Source organism: Pinus tabuliformis, chromosome J (genome assembly GCF_031772625.1).
Source record: "Pinus tabuliformis cultivar Carrire ecotype Pingquan chromosome J, CPIR1, whole genome shotgun sequence".
In the NCBI taxonomy this organism is placed as follows: Eukaryota; Viridiplantae; Streptophyta; class Pinopsida; order Pinales; family Pinaceae; genus Pinus; species Pinus tabuliformis.
Window position 1 is genome coordinate 412,567,954 of NC_142295.1, and position 20,529 is coordinate 412,588,482.

The 20,529-nt window shown below is 38.6% G+C and overlaps 1 protein-coding gene across 1 annotated transcript; it reads left to right on the forward strand.

Annotated features, from left to right (window-relative positions):
• Positions 1-18,993: 18,993 nt before the first annotated feature.
• LOC149227585 (uncharacterized) lies at positions 18,994-20,044 on the forward strand. The gene is made up of 2 exons (XM_089375532.1): positions 18,994-19,258; positions 19,376-20,044. Exon 2 carries the CDS (start codon positions 19,585-19,587, stop codon positions 19,969-19,971), a length of 387 nt encoding a protein of 128 aa, XP_089231658.1. The 5' UTR covers positions 18,994-19,258; positions 19,376-19,584; the 3' UTR covers positions 19,972-20,044.
• Positions 20,045-20,529: the final 485 nt, after the last annotated feature.

A 20,529-nucleotide genomic window follows, 5' to 3' on the forward strand; every position in this document is an offset into this window, starting at 1 on the left:
AACACCTGCCAGTCATCTAAGACACTATTTAGTGCCAACCATACAAGATTTTTGGGTTGGGGTGCCTCCCCAATGGCTGCAAGTTGATCTCAGACTTCCTAAATCCTGGTGAGGAAGCCATCTATGCTTTCGCCCTTCTACATCCTTATGCTCCTCAGCTTCTCTTAGGGTAACATCTTTTGCTGCTCGGAAGAACTCTAAAATAGCTTGGAGAGAGCATCCCACATTTTCTTGGTTGTACCTTTGTCTGTCACATGTGAGACTAGTTGATCTCGAACTCCTTCCAAAATCATGATGCATCCCCTTCACCTTCGCCATTTCTTTTCTGTACTCCTTAAGTTGATCGACATCCTAGGGTATTTCTACCACATTCTCTACATAGGATTTCATTCCATATTCATCTAGAAGAAAGGACATCCTAGCCTTCTATATGACATAGTTGGAGGCTCTCTCAAACCTATCATAATATCTAAGCTCAGTTGTGGCCATCTCTAAATCTGGTCAAAAATCTTCCTCTTTCCCTCTGCTCACTTGTTGGATCTGCTATTCGCACTCCCTGCTGGAGTGAGAAAATTTCTCATGGCTACTACCAATCTGCAACTGAAAAAATTAGAACTCTAAAACTTGAGATCCCCTGAGAGAAATTTTCCCTCTAAGTGTGTTATTTCTATTTCAATCGGCATTGATTATGCTTCTACAACTTGTTGTAAAACCCTCTGTGCCCAAACAAGGAATCTTCTCAGCGAAAATCTGAGCTTCTATTGCTCTCTTTGCCTGCTGGAATCACTCAAGTGGAAAGCCGAATTTTTCTGCCAACTTGCACTGAAAGCCGAAATTTGGAAATCCTACAGATAAAATTTTGGCAAAAAATTCATGAGCGAAATTACCCTCACTCCGAGAAATCCTGTCATTGTCTAAGCTCTGAAAGTCTAGCCATCCAACTAGGCCTATACAGGCTCTGCGTCACACTAGAGCTGCCTGCCACACTTGCTACCTGAATCGACTACAAATATAGTTGTCCTTCCTGCTACTAATTATGAAAATGCTTCTTTGACACCCCGAGACATCTTCTCGGCGTTTGGAACTAAAGTCGTCTTCCCCTCAAAAAAATTGTGCAAACCCCTGGAGAAAATCTCAGCCTCTTTACTATGTACTCGTCGGAACTGGAAAATATTCCTTCGGCTTCACTGTCCCTGCCCCTCTATCTCTGCTTCCTTCTGAAGCTCGAACTCTTCCAGCCACTGCCTCTAGAAAATTGAACTCTCCAAGGAAATCGACCTAAAGTATGTCTCATCAGTGTGTCCTCCATCTACCTGACTTCTTCTTATTATCTTCTGTTGGGGCTCCAACGACCAAGATTAAAACTTAATCAAGGGCCAAGATCATATCGGAGTCGATCCATGTGAGTTTCTAGATGATTCACACCTTATCTCAATTAATTATGATTAATTAACTCATTTTCCTAAGTTTAGACTTAGGAAATATTTTAAAATAGGCTAATAATCTAATTGAGACACATCTAGGTGGAATTTCCAGAAACATTTTTTGGGTTATAGATAAATCCTATGTTTTAGCATCTCCACAAAGTTTCTAGACTAGAACACCTCTGATGCTACAAAAACTAACAATAAAAACCCTGGATTACCAATTCATTCCATACATTATACAATAAGATAAAAAAATATCAAATACAAGGCTCACTTACAAGACAAAATGCATGTACAATCCCTTATTGATCAAAGATAACTTCTCCAATGCCAAGAAAATAGATCCAATAGACAAAGTTCTCCATAGAATCACATCTCTTTATGATACAAGAAGGCTAAAATTCTCAAAGAGGTTGTGTTGCAACAAAATCTAGCAGTCCGTGTAAAGGGGTACATTACAAGGCAATCACTAGACTAAGTGATAACAATGGGGTGATGGCCCACTGCCACCACAACCAAAACCCCCTTCTCTTTATGGACTTTCACCAATGGTAGGAGTCCCTGTATGAGGTCATGTATGATGGATATTCTAAATATAGAGGTATTGATGACCAATAGGATTCTAAGGGAGAAGCTCAACTTAAGTACAATGTTCCAATCACCAAATGGAGGAAAATCACTTTTCCAAGAGAGCTCGAATTTACGAGGCATGAAACCTAGGGCTTGATTAGTAGGTTGAGTGTTGGGATGGCCAAAGGTCAAGGCAAGGAGAAAGGGTTTCCAACAATGTGTTTTAGCAAGGAAAAGGCATATGAAACTAGTGTTGCGAAAATCATGATTTAATCGAGATTGAGTTTTTCCCTGAAATGATTAAATCAACTGATTAAATTGGCAAATTTTTCATTTTGAAAAAATCACGATTATACCAAAAAAATAATATTTTTTTGTATTTTGCCAGTTTTTTTTTTATTTTTTATTTTTTTTATACTGATTTTTGTGATTTTTTCTTTTTCTTGACCCTCGCTGATTTAATCTCGGTCGCGATTATTGCAACATTGCATGAAACGCTCAAAAGGCCCCCAAGTTGAAGCTAAAACCTATCTAGGGTTTACCCTAGGGAAACAACTAGAGAAAAGAATTTATGGATAAAATTGGAATGAATGCCTACCAAAGTTGGTGATTTTTTGGCAACCACCCTACCCTTGATAATTCGACTTTCCAACAAGCAAAATTTCTCTTTCCTAGGAATTTGCACTGAGCCCTAGCTTGGATGCTTGGCCTTAAAGGGGACGAATTAGGGAAAGAAGGAGAAAGATAAAATTTATGGATAGAAAGATAAATTTATCAGCTACAACGAAGTCCAGTACCTAGTCCTAGGGTCAATGGAGTCAATGGGCTCTTAAAATTGATTTATTGTTACAAAGCAGTAAGATATTTTGATGCCCTAGCATCAAAAACCTAATTATCACCTTTGTGAGGGGTCAAACCTCACATGGGAGAGCTAACATGAGATCACCAAGGGGATTGGAATTCATATATAATACTATGAGCAATGCATGCAATAATTTGACCTAATTTTCATTCAATTTGTAGTCAACAAATTAGGGAAAAATTATCCTAGATCGACAATTTATTCAATACATTACACATGAAAAAACATAAATTTGTAATAAACATGGCACTTACAAGACAATATGCATGTACAATCCAATTTTTTATCCAAAATGACTTCTCCAAAGACAAAAACAAATGCTCCAAGGCAATTTTGCTCCAATAGATCACATTTTTCCAATTAGACAAGAGGCCAAAAATCTCAAGACAGGCTGAAATTCCAAATCCAAGTGATGATGAGAAACAAAATGATCTCTCCTCTATTTATACGAGGAGAAAAAATATGTATTTAGCCTCAATTCCCAAAATCTCAAGTAAATTTATAATGACGAATTGGGTTACAAGCCAACCCACTAGCCAAGACATAAAACATAAATATTTCCCCACAGGGGTGAGTCATAGGGTTGAAATATTCCATGTGTAGGGCTATATGAGCTATGCGTGAGGCTTCTTGGTGCCAAGCTAGGTGTAGATGCCTTCTAAAATCATCCTCTGAGGGTTGGCCCTTAGATCCCTATCAATATTCCTCTGTGGACCCTAAATTTCATCTTGGGGCACAAAGGTGGTCTCATGGGTCTCCAAACAATGTATCAATCTCTGCTCCAACATTGAGGGCTTCCAGGGTGGTGCTAGCCCTCCGATGTCTCAAAGGGTGATACCATCCTCACCTGCTCCCTATATCAGCTTCCATCCCTCATGAAGTGCTAAGATGATTCAGGGCCTACTAGGTCCAGCTGCATGATCCCAAAAGTCATCAAATGTAGGGGAAAGTGCCAAAATGTTGTGGTATTAGAGGTGCCCAAGGGTGTGTGTGATTTTTTTCTGCTACTTGAAGTCCCATGGCTCTCAGTGCTTCACCTGTGGGTGTCAATATGCTTCTTTGAAGGCCTAGGTTCTAGTTAAGGTGCCCAAGTCATGGTTGTGGAACCACCTAACAATCACATCACAAAGTCTAGCAACCAATCCTTAGGTACAATAATCATTTTGGCATCTAAGTAGATGAAGCTTGAATGTAAAGGGCTATTTAATACTTCATATAGGGATTCCATTCCAAATTTAGGCTCTTGAATTCACAAAGGTGATTCCTCCCTAGGTAGGAGTGGCTAAAGGACCACCCTTTTAGGTGTTTCCAGTCCCTAAGGGGAATTAACATTTTATCTGTCCACCCTTCAATCAATAGGTGTTATGTGAACAATGATGGTAATAGAGGGGAGAATACTTCATGGCCAAGGGCCATGGTCAAAGGGACCAACATGATGGGGATCCACATCTTGAGTGTATATATATGAGGAGGGAGAAATCGTGGATGCATGAAATGCCAATCCAACCTTTGTTTTTCCACCCGTATTGTGCGTATTTTACTTTTTCTTGATTTTTCTTTGTATTACTGCTCGTAGCTCAAAGGATTAGAGCTTTCTTTGTAAGATGTATAGTAGTTGTATTACCCCTCATTAATGAGGCAGCTCATTACCCATTGGGGTCGGGACATGCAAGGGTTCCTTTTATGATGTATAGGAGCAATATGGTGCTCAAGAACCGGGTGATGACCATAAGGGGTGAGGTAGATCTCATGCTAGGATTTTACTTATTTTCTAATGTGTATGTCCCGACCATCTTTTGCATTTTCATACTCTTTCTTTTGTTTTTCTTATGGCCAACATATGATTTTTCTTTTTCTTTTAGCTGCATCAACCTCCCAAGGCCAAGTTTCAGTCCCTACCTAGGTATGAGGATGTATGAGTGCCAAATCCTAGAGAACCAATGCTCAGTTAAACCTGAAGAATGGAGGTGAAATATAGAGCTCGTAATGTAAGATGGAACGCTGTAAGTATGGAATCAAGATTGATGCAACACATTATCTCGATCAAGGCTTCCGAAGTAGTGTTGTTATTTCCTGTTATGGATATTATTACCACTCAAACTAGCAAGGGACCTAAAGGGGATCCCTAAAGGGAAAATTCTAGACCAAGGGCAACAAATGGAGACTTAGCCCACAACACCTCAGGTAAGGCTCCCTTCTGTTTATGGACTTTCATCGATGGGAGGAGACCTGTGTTGGAAAAAGTAACTATGTTCGGTCTTCAATAATGTACTTGAGTCATCATGTAATGTACTTGTCAAAATAATAAAGAAAAGAACTTTTATTATGATTATTGTGACTTATTAAAGCATGGGTTTCATGCTTGAGTCACCATTTTTCAGGTCAAAGTCCCCATTGAGGACTTTTAGGATTTATTCTGAGTCTATAGAATTATTATACATTTAAATAGATCCTTATTGGGCTTTTGAATCATGTAAAAAGGTTAAGTATTGAGTCAAATATGAATTATGTAACCTCCAAACCATGTCAGCCTAACAAAAGATCAATTCGACCTAAGGACCCATTCGACCTCACAAAAATCCTATAAAAGGAAGCACATCGAATTCATTTGTAGCATCACTTCTCATTCTCTCTCTACTGGGAAAAAGTGCGAAAATCTTTTTGTTGGGCAGAAGTGCGAAGTAGGAAGCTGGGAAAGTCTGTTGCTGGGAAGCCGAAGTGTATGTGAGTTTGGGGGAGTCTAAGGAGTCAAGGAAAATAGAAATTTTGGTGGTGGTATCTCTTTGTTTCGTACTCTGGATTGGGAGATCGAAGTATTCCAAGTTGGACTATTGCTGGAAGCTGTTAGCTATTGCAATTTGTTGCATAGTCAAAGTTGTTGGCAAGAGGTCAATCTTCTGGAGGCTGACTTGGTGTGGAGGGAAGGTCTTGTATTGGTCTAGAGTGAAGAGTCTCAAAGAATACTATTGAAAGGAAGAATTACTTTGACTAGGTTTTCCCCTTAAGGGGGGTTTTGCCCTGGCATGTGCCTACATCTTGTGTTCATTGTTTTATGTGTTGCTGCTTTTGGTAATTGCTTGATGAACTAAAGAAAGAAGATATAAAGAATCGTAATAATAAGAAACATCACAAGTAATTATCAAGATCGAGAAAATATTTACTGCCTTTCTAATTTTCCAACATGGTATCAGAGCTTTGGTGAAGAAGGAAGAAAAAGGAAGATCCATTCATAGGCACTATCTCAGGGAAGGATTCTATCATATTCAAGGAAGATGTCTAAATTTATCAAGGGTGAGAACAAGCTTGAAGGAGAATCTAACTTCAGATCCTGGAAGAAGAGGATTGACCTAATCTTCGAAAAGAGCAAGGTACTAGATTTGGTAAAAGGAAATGTAAAGAAGCCTACAGAAGAATCCAGTGATGTCGACAAAGCAAAGTTCAAGGATTTAGAATTTGTGGCTATGACTCTGATGGTGGAAGGGATTAAAAACAATCTTGTCCCATTCATAGCTAACATCGATCATGCTTAGGAGATGTATGAAGCCTTGTCAAAGCTGTTCACTATTAAGAACATTGGTCAGGTAGCAAGTTTAAAGAATGAGATGAGGAATACAAAGAGGACAAAAGAAGATATTGTGGCAAACTTCTTTGTGAAGATAGCTAGACTTAGGGATGATCTCTTGACCATTGATGAGATTGTTTCAAACAAAGAATTGGTGATCACTACTATATTAAGATTTCCATCCTCTTGAGGTGCATTTTCTTCAGGTGTCAACAGTTGCAAGGTAGCCCCCACCTTTGAAGAATTATGGAGAGCATGTAGTCAAGAAGAATTAGGGATGTTAATGGTTGACAATCCTGAAGAAGTATCAAATGATTATGTTTCTCATGATAAAGGAAAGAGATTGAAGGTATGAAGGAAGAAAGTTGACATGTCTAAGATAGAATGCTATGAATGTCATAAGAAAGGTCACTACAAGAGTGATTTCCCCGTGAACCCAAGGTATAAGGAGAGAGGAAGAGATCAAGCCAACTTTGCCAAAGAAGGAGACTCAAAGAAAGTCAAGCTTGAAGAATTCGACATTAGGGACTTACACTATTAAGTCATTTGCTCTACATAACTTGTTTTATATGTGTTAGAATTTATAGGTTTTTAACATATTTTCGGAAAATACATTTTTGTATTGCTTTAAGTTTGTAGGTTTCCCTCAAGCTTTGGAGGGAGCTCCCAACAACTCTTAAAGATAACTATCTCATGTATTTTTAGTTTTGGGTTAATGTACTCATTTAGTTTTGATTATATTAAATAATAATCACCTTTCTCCCTTTGTTGTCTTGATCAAAAAAACATTCGGAAGAAGGAGGATCTCTCAAGACAAGGTTAGTCAAGATTCAAAGGTATGCTTTGAATACATTGATTGAAAGGATTATTCATTTGATGATCTATTACTAACATTGTTATGATTAGCTGTATTGAATCTTAGTGATTCTTGTTTGGGTGATTCATCTCTTGATAAATCTACCCACCCCATTCATATTCTTGATTGACTGTGTAGAGCCCTAGACAGGTTCTCAAAAACCCTAATCGAAGGGTATGCTAATGTGAATGTCTGAAATCCTAAGCTGCTTAGGGATGTTGTGAAATGTTAGTTGAAGTTTTTATTGATGATGTCATGTTTGGGATTTTGGTGATTGAGAAATCCTAAACTTGTTAGGATTGAATGTCAAGGTCTAAAATCCCGAACCTTTGAAGTTTTGGTAATGTTGGGTTTGCTATATTTCTACATTGGAACCCTAACTCATTGTGGTTTGGTGGAATGTGTGAGCAAGGCCCTTATATTGTCTTAAAAATGTTTTTCATGGTATGTGTGTGTTTGTTTGATCAAATCCTAAGTGTAATCAAAATCATTGTGTGTCTAACTCTTATTTGATATTGTTGTGAAGTTGGGTTTGACTAACACATGATATATATTTGCATGATGATGAAATCTAGGCATATGTAGATATGTCCTTTGGTTGAATTCCTAGATTGGTCTAAGTCAAGATGTATTAATGATGTTGGACATATGATATTCTTATGAATTCCTAGATATGTGTTGACTTAGTTATTGATGGTCATAAGTCTTAGGACCTAATGGAAGTCCTTGTTCTAGAATTTAATGGAAGTCCTTGTCTGAGATTCTAGGATGATGATATATGGAAATATAGGGTGTTGTAGCTAAACCCTTGTGAAGTTAATATGTGTGATATAACAATCTACAATCTATTAAGTGATTGTTGAATACCATGTTGCTTGGGAGCGGGAGCGAAAACGGGAGCGGGAGCGACCATTTTCAGAAGCTCCCAGTTTGGGAGCGAATCCAGGAGCGATTTTTTAAAAATATATATATATTTTGTATTTTTTTATTTTTGATACTTATATGTCAACAAAAACATGTAGAATGATGAATTAGACATAAAAAAACATAAAAAAAAAAATAGATTGATCATTGAACCATATCACATCAATCATCTAGAAATTATAATCGTCATCAACCATGTCCACAAGTTAGTAAAATACATATTACAACTGCAATATATTGAGTCTCATGAATCATGATTCATCAAATTCAATCTTAAAGTTTCAACTTCAAGCTTTCAAAATTGAAAATTCAATAACATTTATCATCATTGATCACCAAAGTTGTACTTGTAAGCTAAGTTTAACCATTACAAGAAGTAATATCTTAGATATTTCTAAGTCCTAACTTCTAACTGTTAACATGATATGAAATGTTATAAATTTATAAAATGAAACATGAATAATGAAATGAAATGAAACAACTTTAGTCTTTCATGAAGCATCATATTCATAATTCACAATCATTACCAATGAGTTATAATTGCCAAGGCCCAACTTCAAACTTCAATTTTTCATTGTCACAGTGATATATTGTTTACAAAAAATATCATTATGATATGAAAGAGTCGAGAGTCAAGAGTCAAGGACTCAAAACTCAACAGTTATGAAAACTAAAGTGTAATAGAAACTAAAAAAGACAAGTAAACTGTAAATCTACATGTGGCCCTTGCCACGAGAGTCTCCAAGAGTATAAGCAGGTCGTGGTGGTCTTCTAGGAGTCTCCCGCACAGACCGACGACCAGAACTAGAACCTCCACGTGAGGGTGTAGATGGAGGTGGCGACAGCAAAGGAACAAGACTCAGACCTCGAGTACTGCTACTGGATGGTGGAGGTGGAGGTGGAGGTGGCATGGCTGCTGCAGCTGCTTCATCTTCATCCCTTACAAGTTCCTCTTCCAGTTCTTCAATATGTACAATGCCATCCTCCAAATTGTCATCCTCTGGGTGATTGTCCCAAATTTTATATGTGGGATCCTCATAAGCCCAATCACAGTAATGACTCAACAACCTCAAGTTGTAGTGCACATAAACCAAGCTTTCTGCTCGGTTTTCATTGAGTCTGTTTCTTTTCACATTATGTATGTAGCTGTAGGTGCTCCAACACCTCTCCGCAGAAGAAGTATTTACAACCTGTGAAAGAACTTTTTGCCAATTTTGGCAAAAGTCCCTGGCCGCCATATGTTTCCCACCATGTGAGAGTATCAAATCTATCTCTGTCGTCCATTGCATGGAAGTTACCATACAAACCAGTGCCACTGAAGTATCTGCCTATTTCAAAGCGCACAACTGCACATTCCTCCCTTTCAGGTACCAACTTTTCTAATGCTTCCAAATATCCTCTAGTTACCTCTGGATCTAAATGGGGTTTGGTCCTAACCCCACCCCCTGCTGCAGGTTGGCCCAACCAAGATGTAGAGTAGTATTTTGGCGTAAGGATATACGCCAAGCAATGTAGTGGAAGATTAAGTCTATTCCACCGTTCACACACACAATCATGAATCAGTTTGTACAAGTCGGGATCTCTATTATGAACAATATCTTTTATTTCCCCCAACATGGTATCCATCTGCTCATACACCTCGCCAATGACTGGTTTGTCTGTATCTGCAAACCGAATCATGTGATAAATGGGCTTGGTGAAATCCAATACTTGCCTCACACTTGTCCAAAACTAACCATCAAGAGCGGCCTCCTCCACCATTTCAAAACCTCCCGGGTCAGCTACATTTGTAACCCTTTCCTTTAATACATGCCAATGTGGACTTGATACCATGCTAGCCAATGACTCTCTTACCTTCAAAAGGCGCCTGAAGGTGAGGTAATAGCTACCAAATCTGGTCTTCGCAATCTTCAACAACTCCAATCTCGAGTGACTGCGGAAAAGGCCATGGGTATTGCTATGATTTGTAATAAATTTTATCATTTGTTTGCCTTTCTTGTACAAATCACCAATCCATTTGTATTGTTCATTTTTGTTCTTGACAATATCATGCAACAGAAGGTTCAATGTGTGAACCAAACATCCAGACCAAAATATGTTGGGGTATTTATCCTCAATAATTGCTCCCACTGCCTTACAATTAGGAGCATTATCAGTGATGACTTGGATGACATTGTATGGCTCAATACGATCAATTGTTTCAAGTAATGCTTCTGCAATGTTGATGGCGGTCTTGAACTTGTCTGAGTAATCATATGCAGTTAGAAAGATGGGACCACTAACAGACACAGCAAGAACACTTATCAATGGCTTGCCTTTTACATTTGTCCATCCATCAGATACAATGGACACCCCATGGTCAGTCCAAGAACTTGTCATTCTATTCAAAGAATGTGATATTTTTGCTTTTTCATGATCAAGGCCAATGGTTCTTGCCTTGTCACACCCAGGGCTCTTGTATCCTTTAGGGGCATCATTTATGGCAGAAACCATTTTGTGCCAATAAGGTGAGCGAAGAACATTGAATGGTATCCTACATGCATAGAGAAACCTGTAAACCTTTGAATCCACATCATTCCTACACTCCTCATCAAGGAAACCTGATATGGTTCTACGCCTTAAAGATGATGACCCTATGCCTCCATATCCACTGCCTTGGGAGGATGTTGAAGGAATTCTTTGTGATTGTGAACTTGGTTCAAAGAAACCCCTTGATTTTTTTGATTTGTATTGGGCTTCCTCCTCTTCCCTTATGTATTTGGCTCTATCCGCTGCTGACACCGCTGTACAAGTTTTGATTCCTATTTGTTTGTCTCCATCCCATGGCCTTTTCCCGCAGAGGTGTCTTCTAGCACGGGTGTATGAACCTGTGTAATCAGTGTTGCAATGGGGGCAATGAAATTTAGTGGTTCCACCCCCTCTCCCTGTTTCAGCCCTGTTAACATATTTCCACAATGGGGTTTGGTCTTGTTTAGTTTTTTGAGGGTCATGTTCACCCTCCTCCAGCTCCTCCTCACCGGGGTTTTCACCAATTCGACTTTCTCCAGCTTCTTCATCCCCCTCTTCAGTTTGGCCCCTCCGTTTCCTACTCTCCAGCACCATAATAACCATAAAAGGGACCAAGAAGAGGAAAATGCCAAGAAATATAGCCAGATCCATGGTGTTTGATGTTTGTAGGGTTTTGAATCTGCAAATTAATTTAATTTATTGGGATTAATTAATTTAATTTAAATTCACGATTTTTAAACTAAATTAACTAAATTACTACCTAACTAAATTAAACTAACTAAATTACTAAGTTACTTACCTCTGCAGGCTTGCTCCTCGCTCCTCGGTGCTTGCTCCTCGCTCCTCGGCGCTTGCTCCTCGCTTCTCCTTGCTCCTTTGCTCTTGCTCTCCAACAAACTCAACTCAATGAAGTGATAATGAAGTTTTTTAGGCCCATTGGGCTTTTAAAACAATTTTTTTTTTAGGTCCGCGGAATTTTTTTCCGCCGGATCGCTCCCGGCGCCGCCTGAAACGCTCCCAGAGCGATTTTTTAATGCTTGGGAGCGATCGCTCCCCGATCGCTCCCGGGCTTAAAATTTCGCTCCGGGAGCGACGGAGTGACCGCTCCCTACAGCGCTCCCGAAAATGGCAGGGAGCGCAAATTTTTTTTCGGGAGCGCGCTCCCGAGCCGCTCCGGAGCGCAATTCGGGAGCGGGTTCGAGGGGGGGTGGCGCTCCTCCGCAACTATGGTTGAATATGAAAATCTAGGGTTTTACAGTTAAATCCTAGTAGTGGCATTGTCTAGTGTGAAATGTAACAATCTAATATCTATGCATTTAATGATTGTTGAGATTGTGGAATTCTAGGGTTTTGGAATTAAATCTTAGTCACAGTAAAATCTCTGGAATATAATGATTTGAGATTTGTAAAATATCTGGAATATAATGATTTGAGATTGGTGAATTTGTGAATTCTAGGGTTTTGGAGTTAAACCTTAGTTGAAGAAGAATTCTCTGATGAATGTTACCTATATGATAATTTGAGATTTGTGAGGATATTGTTGAAATTTGAATTTTTGGTTGAGTTTGATGATTGCTTGGAAATATAGGGTTTGTGAACTAACCCTAGTGGTAGTTGGTCATGATAGTGACTGATTGATGGTTGATTGAAAATCTAGGGGTTTGGAACTAACCCTAGTGGAAGTTGGTTAGGTTAATGACTAAGTTGTGATTGAATTTGATTGATTCTTTTGTATGAAATCTAGGATTTGTATGAATCCCTAGTGAGAAGTCTAACATATATGTTTTGAAAGGTTGTTTGATACTTTGAAGATCTATATGTGTGTAAATGGTTTCTAGGGTTTTCTATATGTTGTAGTAAGGTATGTCATACCTTTGGAATACATATTAAAACCTTAGATGGAATGAATGTTGTTACGAAATTGTCTAGGGTGTATAACAAAGTCCCTAGCAAGATGTTGAAGAGTATATGTCTCTTGTTTGTAATTGAGTTTGGGTATATGTTATGAATAAATTTGAAATGCTTCCATGATTTTGATATGGCTAACATCATGCTTCTATAGTTTTGGTTGTACTTTCTATTAAAGTTGTGCAAGTACACAATCTTCAACTTGGTGAAGATGCTCGATGTGACAAGCAAGTTGTGTTGGTACACAATCTTCAACTTGGTGAAGATGTGATGAGCATGATGGGGATGATTATAACTCTGATGAAATGGTTGGAAGCCATGAAATATTCTCCGATGTTGAAAAGAAGAAGCTGGTCTCTCGGAGGAAGCATGAATAGAAGAGATCTCCCTAAGATTAAGAGGGAGTCTGGATAAAGAGGTGCTTCCTGGTTGAGAGGGAGGGCATAGCTTGGTATCAATTGAAGAATGAATTTCGGAGGATATGTTGCTGCATGTAAAGTAGGAAATATGATTGAGGAATCTTCTGTCAAAGATTCGATTGATAGTCCTACTATGGAAAGTTGAGAAGCAACATCTGTTGTCTATAAGACCCCGGAGTTTTGTATTTGATTATGTACATGTGAAAGTATATTATTGATTGGGGTTGTGTTTGTACAGGTGAATCTCTTGAAGGATTTGATAGAATGTTGGTTACCAATCAGTTTGATTGCGAGAGATTGGTCATTCTTGATCTGCTGGATCAAGGGGTGTTGAGGCTTTGCGAGTGAAGCATTGCCTAGGGAGACATCTGGCTGACACTTTGTGTTGATGTCTGAGTCCCTGAAGTTGGAAAGGTGGTGTTGATTATTGAGCTCTGTTTTGGATACACACTTGGATTTTTGGGTTGGTGGTTAGAAAGCAAACCTAATGGTACCCAATGTTTTTAAAACCGTTTTGAAAAACCGGTAACCGGTCAAACCGGCCGGTTAGATAGCTGGCCGGTCCGAACCGGCCAAAAATCCCGGTCCAACCTTGCATTTCGCCATATTTGAGGCCCTAACCGGTGAAAATCGGCCGGTTTAGGATGGAACCAGTCGGTTTGTATCAAACCGGCCGGTTCTGTCCTAAACCGGACGGTTTATGGCATGCCCACCGATTCATGAAAAAAAGCGTTGGTGGTTTGTGGTTTAGGGGTTTTGGGGGGGAGGTAAAGGTATTTTCCCTCCAAAAACACCCTCTCCAAGCTATAAGAGACCCCTCTCACTCTCATTTGTCTCACACAACTGATTTGGAGTGTTTGTGAGTTTGTTTGTGAGCTTGGAGAGTCTGGATTTTTTGCTGAAGTAGTCATCTTGGAGTTGGAGTTGGAGCTATTTTGGAGATAGTGTGTAGCTGTCAGTGGAGTTTCCATCTTCAAGAGGAGGCTAAGGGAGCTAGTTTGCATTTCCAGGTAAGGATTTGCACTTGATAATTCCTCATTTGAGTCTGCTGTCCATGAATTTTTTTTTATGTGTTATAAACTTCTGACTTCTATGATCTATCATGTATGCTATAAACTCTCTAGCTCTATGCTATCAAATTTTGTAGCTTGAGCCTTGCATGTGCATTTGTTTTCCTACATTTATCTTTGGTTTTCCATTTTGCTTAGCTGCAATTTTTTTTTAAATGGCAGATTTCTTTGCAAGTTGTTATTATTTCAAGCAAACATGGCTCCAAAAGGAAAGGACAGTGCATGGGCTCATTGTGATGTAATTGATGGAAAAATGATATGCAAATTATGCCATAAATCTATTGGAGGTGGGGGTATTCTTAGGTTGAAACAACACTTGGCTGGAATAAGAGGCCAAGTAAAGCCATGTGATGCACCAAATGCACTGTTAGGTCCTATTAGGGCAGAATACATTTCCAAGCTTGAAAAATTTTATGAGGATAAGGCTAGGGAGAAGGCCATCCAAGATGACATTGCAAGGAAGAGGGAATTAGTTGAAGCCATGAAAGATAGTGGGTATGATGATTATGAGATTCAAGACTCCACTTCTATCCCTTCCACCAATGACCCCTTTCACTATGTTCATCCTTCTATTGCCAACCATCAAAAGGAACAAAGAGAACAAACATCCAAAGTTATTTCTCATCTTTTGCCAACATTGCCTCTTCTAATCCCACTTCCTCCCAGCCAAGTTCTCAACCCACTTTGGATCAACATTGGAAAAGAAAATGCAAAGAAACTTCTCACCAATACATTGCTAGATGGTGGTATGATTCAGATATCCCATTTAATGCTGCTCGCTCACCTTATTACCAAGCTATGTGGGACTCTATTATAGCTGCAGGAAAAGGCTTCAAAGGCCCTAGTATGCATGACTTGAGGGGAGCTCTTTTGCAAAAAGAGATATCTTCCATTGATGAGTATTTGGTTGATTTTAAAGATTCATGGCTCAAAATAGGTTGTTCCATTATGTTAGATGGATGGTCCGATGGAAAGAACCGCACTATCATTAATTTCCTTGTTTCTTGCCCTCAAGGAACCATGTTTTTGAAATCAGTTGATGCATCTGATAAGGTAAAGGATGCAATCCTTCTATTTGAGCTTTTGGATAATGTTATTCAGGAAGTTGGGGAGCAACATGTTGTGCAGGTCATCATTGATAATTCCTCAAACTATGTTCTTGCTGGAAAGATGGTTGAGGCCAAATATAAGACCATATTTTGGACTCCATGTGCTGCACATTGCATAGACCTTGTTGTCGCACAGATTGACACGACAACGCTCAGACCGGGGCTGTCACTCTGATCCCCGATCCCTCCGTTTAAGCCTGTCTCCCGCGGCTAAGGGGGTAGACCCTATGATGAAGAAGCCCAACTATCGACCAGTTGGTTGGGAGACACGATATGATAAGCACTAAATGGATTTATAATTTAAAAGACCAGTGCCTTGTGGAGCAAATGTTTAATCGTTTAATTACCAGATGCTGCAGAAATATGATCTCATTAGGAGCAATCATTTATCATTAACTTTTATCAAATGAGAAAAAAAAGCTTAAAGACTTAGTGATACTCCAACAAATTAAGATTTCGAAAAATAAAGTGCTTTAAACAACCATGTAAAATAACAACAAGAGGCCACATTCATGCAATTAACCATCAGATGAAAATTTGAATCAGATTAAACACCAATTCCCACATTAAAATTTTCAACCTCAGCATAAAAGATGAAACATAGGTAATTCCCGAGCCAAGACTGAAACTGGCAAAAATATTTCCCACAAATTATTTTTATGCTTTCTTTTTTAGCAAAAATTTAAAGCAAAAATTTTAACTAAATGAAAACCTAAAAAAAATTTCTATCTTATTCTAACATTAAACTAAGAAAGGATTAAATCTAATTTTTATATATATATATATATATATATATATATATATATATATATATATATATATATATATATATATATATATCTATATCTATATATATTTTAAATTAAAACAAAAAAAATGCTAAACTAAATAAAAGACAAACAAAAAATCTTACTAAATTAAATCTATTTTATACGTAAAAAAAAAAAAAAAAAATACCACAGATTTAAACTAAATTTAAAACTAAAAAAAAAAAAATTTAATAAAAAAAAACTAAACGATTATCTGATTTTTTTCTTTATAAATTCATAAAAAAGGAACGTAAGGAAAACGAAATTAAAAAAATATAACTAAGACCCTAACTAAAATGTGCAACGCAGAACGGCAATACGTATTGCGTATCCAAGACAAACGAAAATCGACTTACCTGTTACCGCACGTGCATGAGTGATCGATGATGGATTCAACGAGTAAAACCTCCTGCGTAACCAGAACATCTGACGGCGAACCAAATGGAAACCCTGACTACGTAAAAATGAAAACTCGAGAGCACGATTTGACTGACAGTCGATGCTAAATCCGCAGGTTTATGTCAACGTTTTGGTGAAACGCATGGGTATCCAAATCGTGGTGATTGTGGATCGATTTTGAAATGCTGGTGAAATGGTTTCGATGCACAAAAGATTGCCACGTACAGTCCAGCCGCAATTTCTCCACACAGCATATGATATCAATGTAGTTTCAAGCGTTTACCCAGTTGTTTCAGCACCACGAGCAGTAGATCTAGTATCATCAGCAACATCCCCGCATTGTTTTGTTTCCTTTCTGCGAAGCGTCCGACCATTTTTTTGAAGCATGCGTCCTCCAGCAGAGATTTATAAAACGACTCGGTATTTTTCTTTCATCATTAGCCTGTAAATGGTTCTGGCTGGTTTATGCAGCAGCAAAGGCTTTGCAGGCAGCTTAATCCCCTGAGCGCGGAAGGACTGCTGGTGAAATAAGGTGCGGCTGAGGGCCTTAGAAATTTTTTTAATAATCCTGCAACCTGAAAAGGGCAAGATCATCCAAGGAAAATATATGCCTAAAACCAAAACTGAAAACCCTAATGAAAACTGTATAAAGCAAAATTTTGAAACCCTAGATCAGCTTGATTAATTTACAAATTTGGCCCCTTAACAGCCAGATTCAACAATAAGCACAGAAATATTTTAAAGAATAACAATTTCAGGTTTTCACTGTGAAGAACTTCAGAAAATCTCTCATGCAAATTAGAAAAATAAACCGAATGATAGACCCAGGATCAAATCCAGCTGGGCTCAGCAAAAAAAAAATGCTTGCGGGAGTTGGCTGGTTCAGCCGAGAACTTCCCCAAACGCCCGCTAATTCTTCTTCAGTAAGGGTTTTCTGCACAGCTCAGAACAACCATCAGTAAAGAGGGCAAAAATGTTGCTAGATCTCAAAAAGTAATGGAGATACCTGCCATTACTTCAGAAACCCTAACAACACTCAAACCCTAGCAAGTGAACAAGATACCTGTGCTCACAATACTCTACAATAAGCTATTATTAATGGCTGAAAATAAAATATGCAGAAAATTAAACAATCTCACAGCATTTCAAGAGAGTAACACCAGCAAGATATGGACCCCAAAGTCTTCTTTTATTAACCAGAAACAGATTTACAAGAGAGCTTCTTCAGTACCAGACTCACAGATCCTATTCATCTGAACTGACCCCTAGCACCCTACTTAAAGGAAATGATCCCAACGGCTAGTTCGAGTGATCCATGTCGAAATGATCTCGACCGTCGATGAGGATCAAGATATCTCTTAATCTCATCCGTCGATTTATTAAAAAATGATATTTTGCATGCATTCACTTAAAATATTATTATTTTATTATTTAGGGTTTTTGCTCTATTTTTTTAATTTTTTGTTATTTATTTCATTTTTAAATTTTTTAAATTTTTTTTTTTTTAATTTTTATTTATATTATTTTATTATTTTTATTTATTTTCTCAAATGGATCATCGAACTAAGCCTTCGGAAACATCACCTAGGACCTAGGACTTAGGACTCATGAGAGGATTTAAAACATTTTTCAACCCTCAAGACACATTACATCATGACTTTTACAATTTACATCTTAAGGGGACAAACCCACTTGACATAGACCCTCATAAATCACCCAGTTTCTGCGACACAACTATAATCTAGCAGATTAACACACTAGGATTCTCCTAAAGTTCTAATAACAAAATGCATCCCGACTTTGGGGTCAGGATGAAGGAAAACTCTGCCGATCGTAGATCGGTGAGACGAAAAACCTTCCGGGACGTAGATTATCATTAGAAAGTTAGGTCCACCTAGGCAATTTACATACATGACTCAGATCTGCTAAGATTATTTACAATTCATACATGCAGACTGGGTTTACAATTAAATTGATCAAGCTGCTGATGACTGCAGGATGGCACGGACATGTCGATCAGGTGCTGCCCCTTTTCGCAAAAAAAAAGGGGGTGTACTGCATGGGTAGTTGACCGGTAGTGGTCAACAGACCTCATGCTTGAGGATATAGGCAAAGTGGAGTGGGTAAAAAACACTGTAAAGCATGCCAAGTGCATTACAAAATACATTTACAACCACTCATGGGTATTGAACCTAATGAGGAAACACACTGGAGGTAAAGAGCTTGTTAGGCCTGCAATTACGAGATTTGCAACTCACTTCCTCACGTTGCAATGTCTCAATGGTCAACATAAAAACTTGCAGAAAATGTTTTCCTCTAATGAATGGTCTGAATCTCGGTGGGCTCGTAGACCAGATGGAAAAGACACCAAAAAGAAAGTGTTAGACACTTATTTTTGGAAAAGGTCTGTAGAGCTTGTGAAAATTACCGAGCCCCTTGTTAAGGTGCTAAGGTTGGTGGATGGGGAAAGATTGGCCATGGGCTACATTTATGAAGCTATGGATCAGGCAAAGGAGTAGATACGGGCAACTTACAAGGACAGGTTAGCTAAATATGGACGTATATGGGAGATCATTGATAACAGATGGAACAATCAACTCCATCGTCCTATACATGCAGCCGGGTATTTTTTGAACCCAAGGTATCACTATAAAAATCGGCTAGGAGATCAGCATGATGGGGAGGTCAGAGCTGGATTGATTGATTGCTTGGAGCGCATGGTCCCTAGCCATGTAGACCAGTTGGAAATACATAGACAACTTACTATTTTCAATATGGCAAGTGGTACTTTTGGCAAAAACTTGGCAAAGATGGCAAGAGATGTGGACCAACCAGGTAAGCAATTCCAATTTCCATTTTGTTTTTCATTTCAAGTTAAAATTGTTTACGTTATTGAATCTTTACAATTCAAATTATAAACTAAGTTACTAATTAATGTCTATTTCTTTGCAGCACATTGGTGGGAGTCATTTGGTGGCCAGTGTCCTCAATTGCAAAGGTTTGCAATTAGAGTCCTCAGTCAAACTTGCAGTGCTTCAGGTTGTGAGCGCAATTGGTCTGTTTTTTAGCGCATACACACGAAGAAGAGAAACCGTTTGGAACAAAAACGGTTAAATGATCTTGTTTTTGTGCAATACAACCTTCGATTGAGGAGGAACCAAATGATGAGCAAATCACCTGATCTAGATCCCATTGTGTTGGACGATATTGATCCAACATCAGAATGGGTGGAGGAGACTGAAGATCCTGTGTTTGAGGCTGATTTTGATATCGACATGGCTTTAGCGGGGGATGAGGCAGATGATGTGGCGGCATCAGAACCAGGATCAGTAGCAGCGTCAAGGAAAGGCAAGGAACCAATGGAAGGCACTAGTCGTGCAGGTCGACAAACTCGTGCTTCCATTAGGTCCACTTCTATTGTCATTGGTGGCATTGATACTGAGGTTGCAGATCAGGCTGAGGCATCCTCAGACTCTGAACCAGATGATGTCTATGTAGCTCCTGATGATGATCCTGTGTCTAGTAGTGGTGATGGACTTGATGATTGATCATGTGTACACTGTAGACTTGTAGTAGGCCAATGGCCTCATAGCTTGCAGCATTGTTTTTGGACTTTATAGGCCATTTAGAGCCTCACTTCTTATGTATTTTGCTATTTTGTCGATGATATGTATTGTACTCGGTGCCATTTTGATATATTCACCTTTACATGGTATATAAATGAGCAAACTTTGCATATTTTGTCTCTATTGGCTTGGAATCATGGTTTTACATCTTAAAAATAGTTTTGTTTCATTAAAAATTAATTATTTAATGTATTTTTTTAAAACCGGTTCGTTTAGACCAAACCAGTCCCGGTTAGACCGGTTCTGGTCGGTAAACCGGTTCATTAGGTGGACTGGTCCGGTCACCAGTTTCGGTTTTAAAAACATTGATGGTACCTAAAGGGGCTGAAATCTTGAGTCCACCTTGGTCCCTCCTGGATAGATTGGCCTAGTCAGGAATCTAGTCCATGGCATTACGGTGCCTAAAGTTCTTCACGGTTCATATGGTTTGAGATCTTCCATTGTATATGTACATTATGAATACCTCCCTAGTTAAGAGGG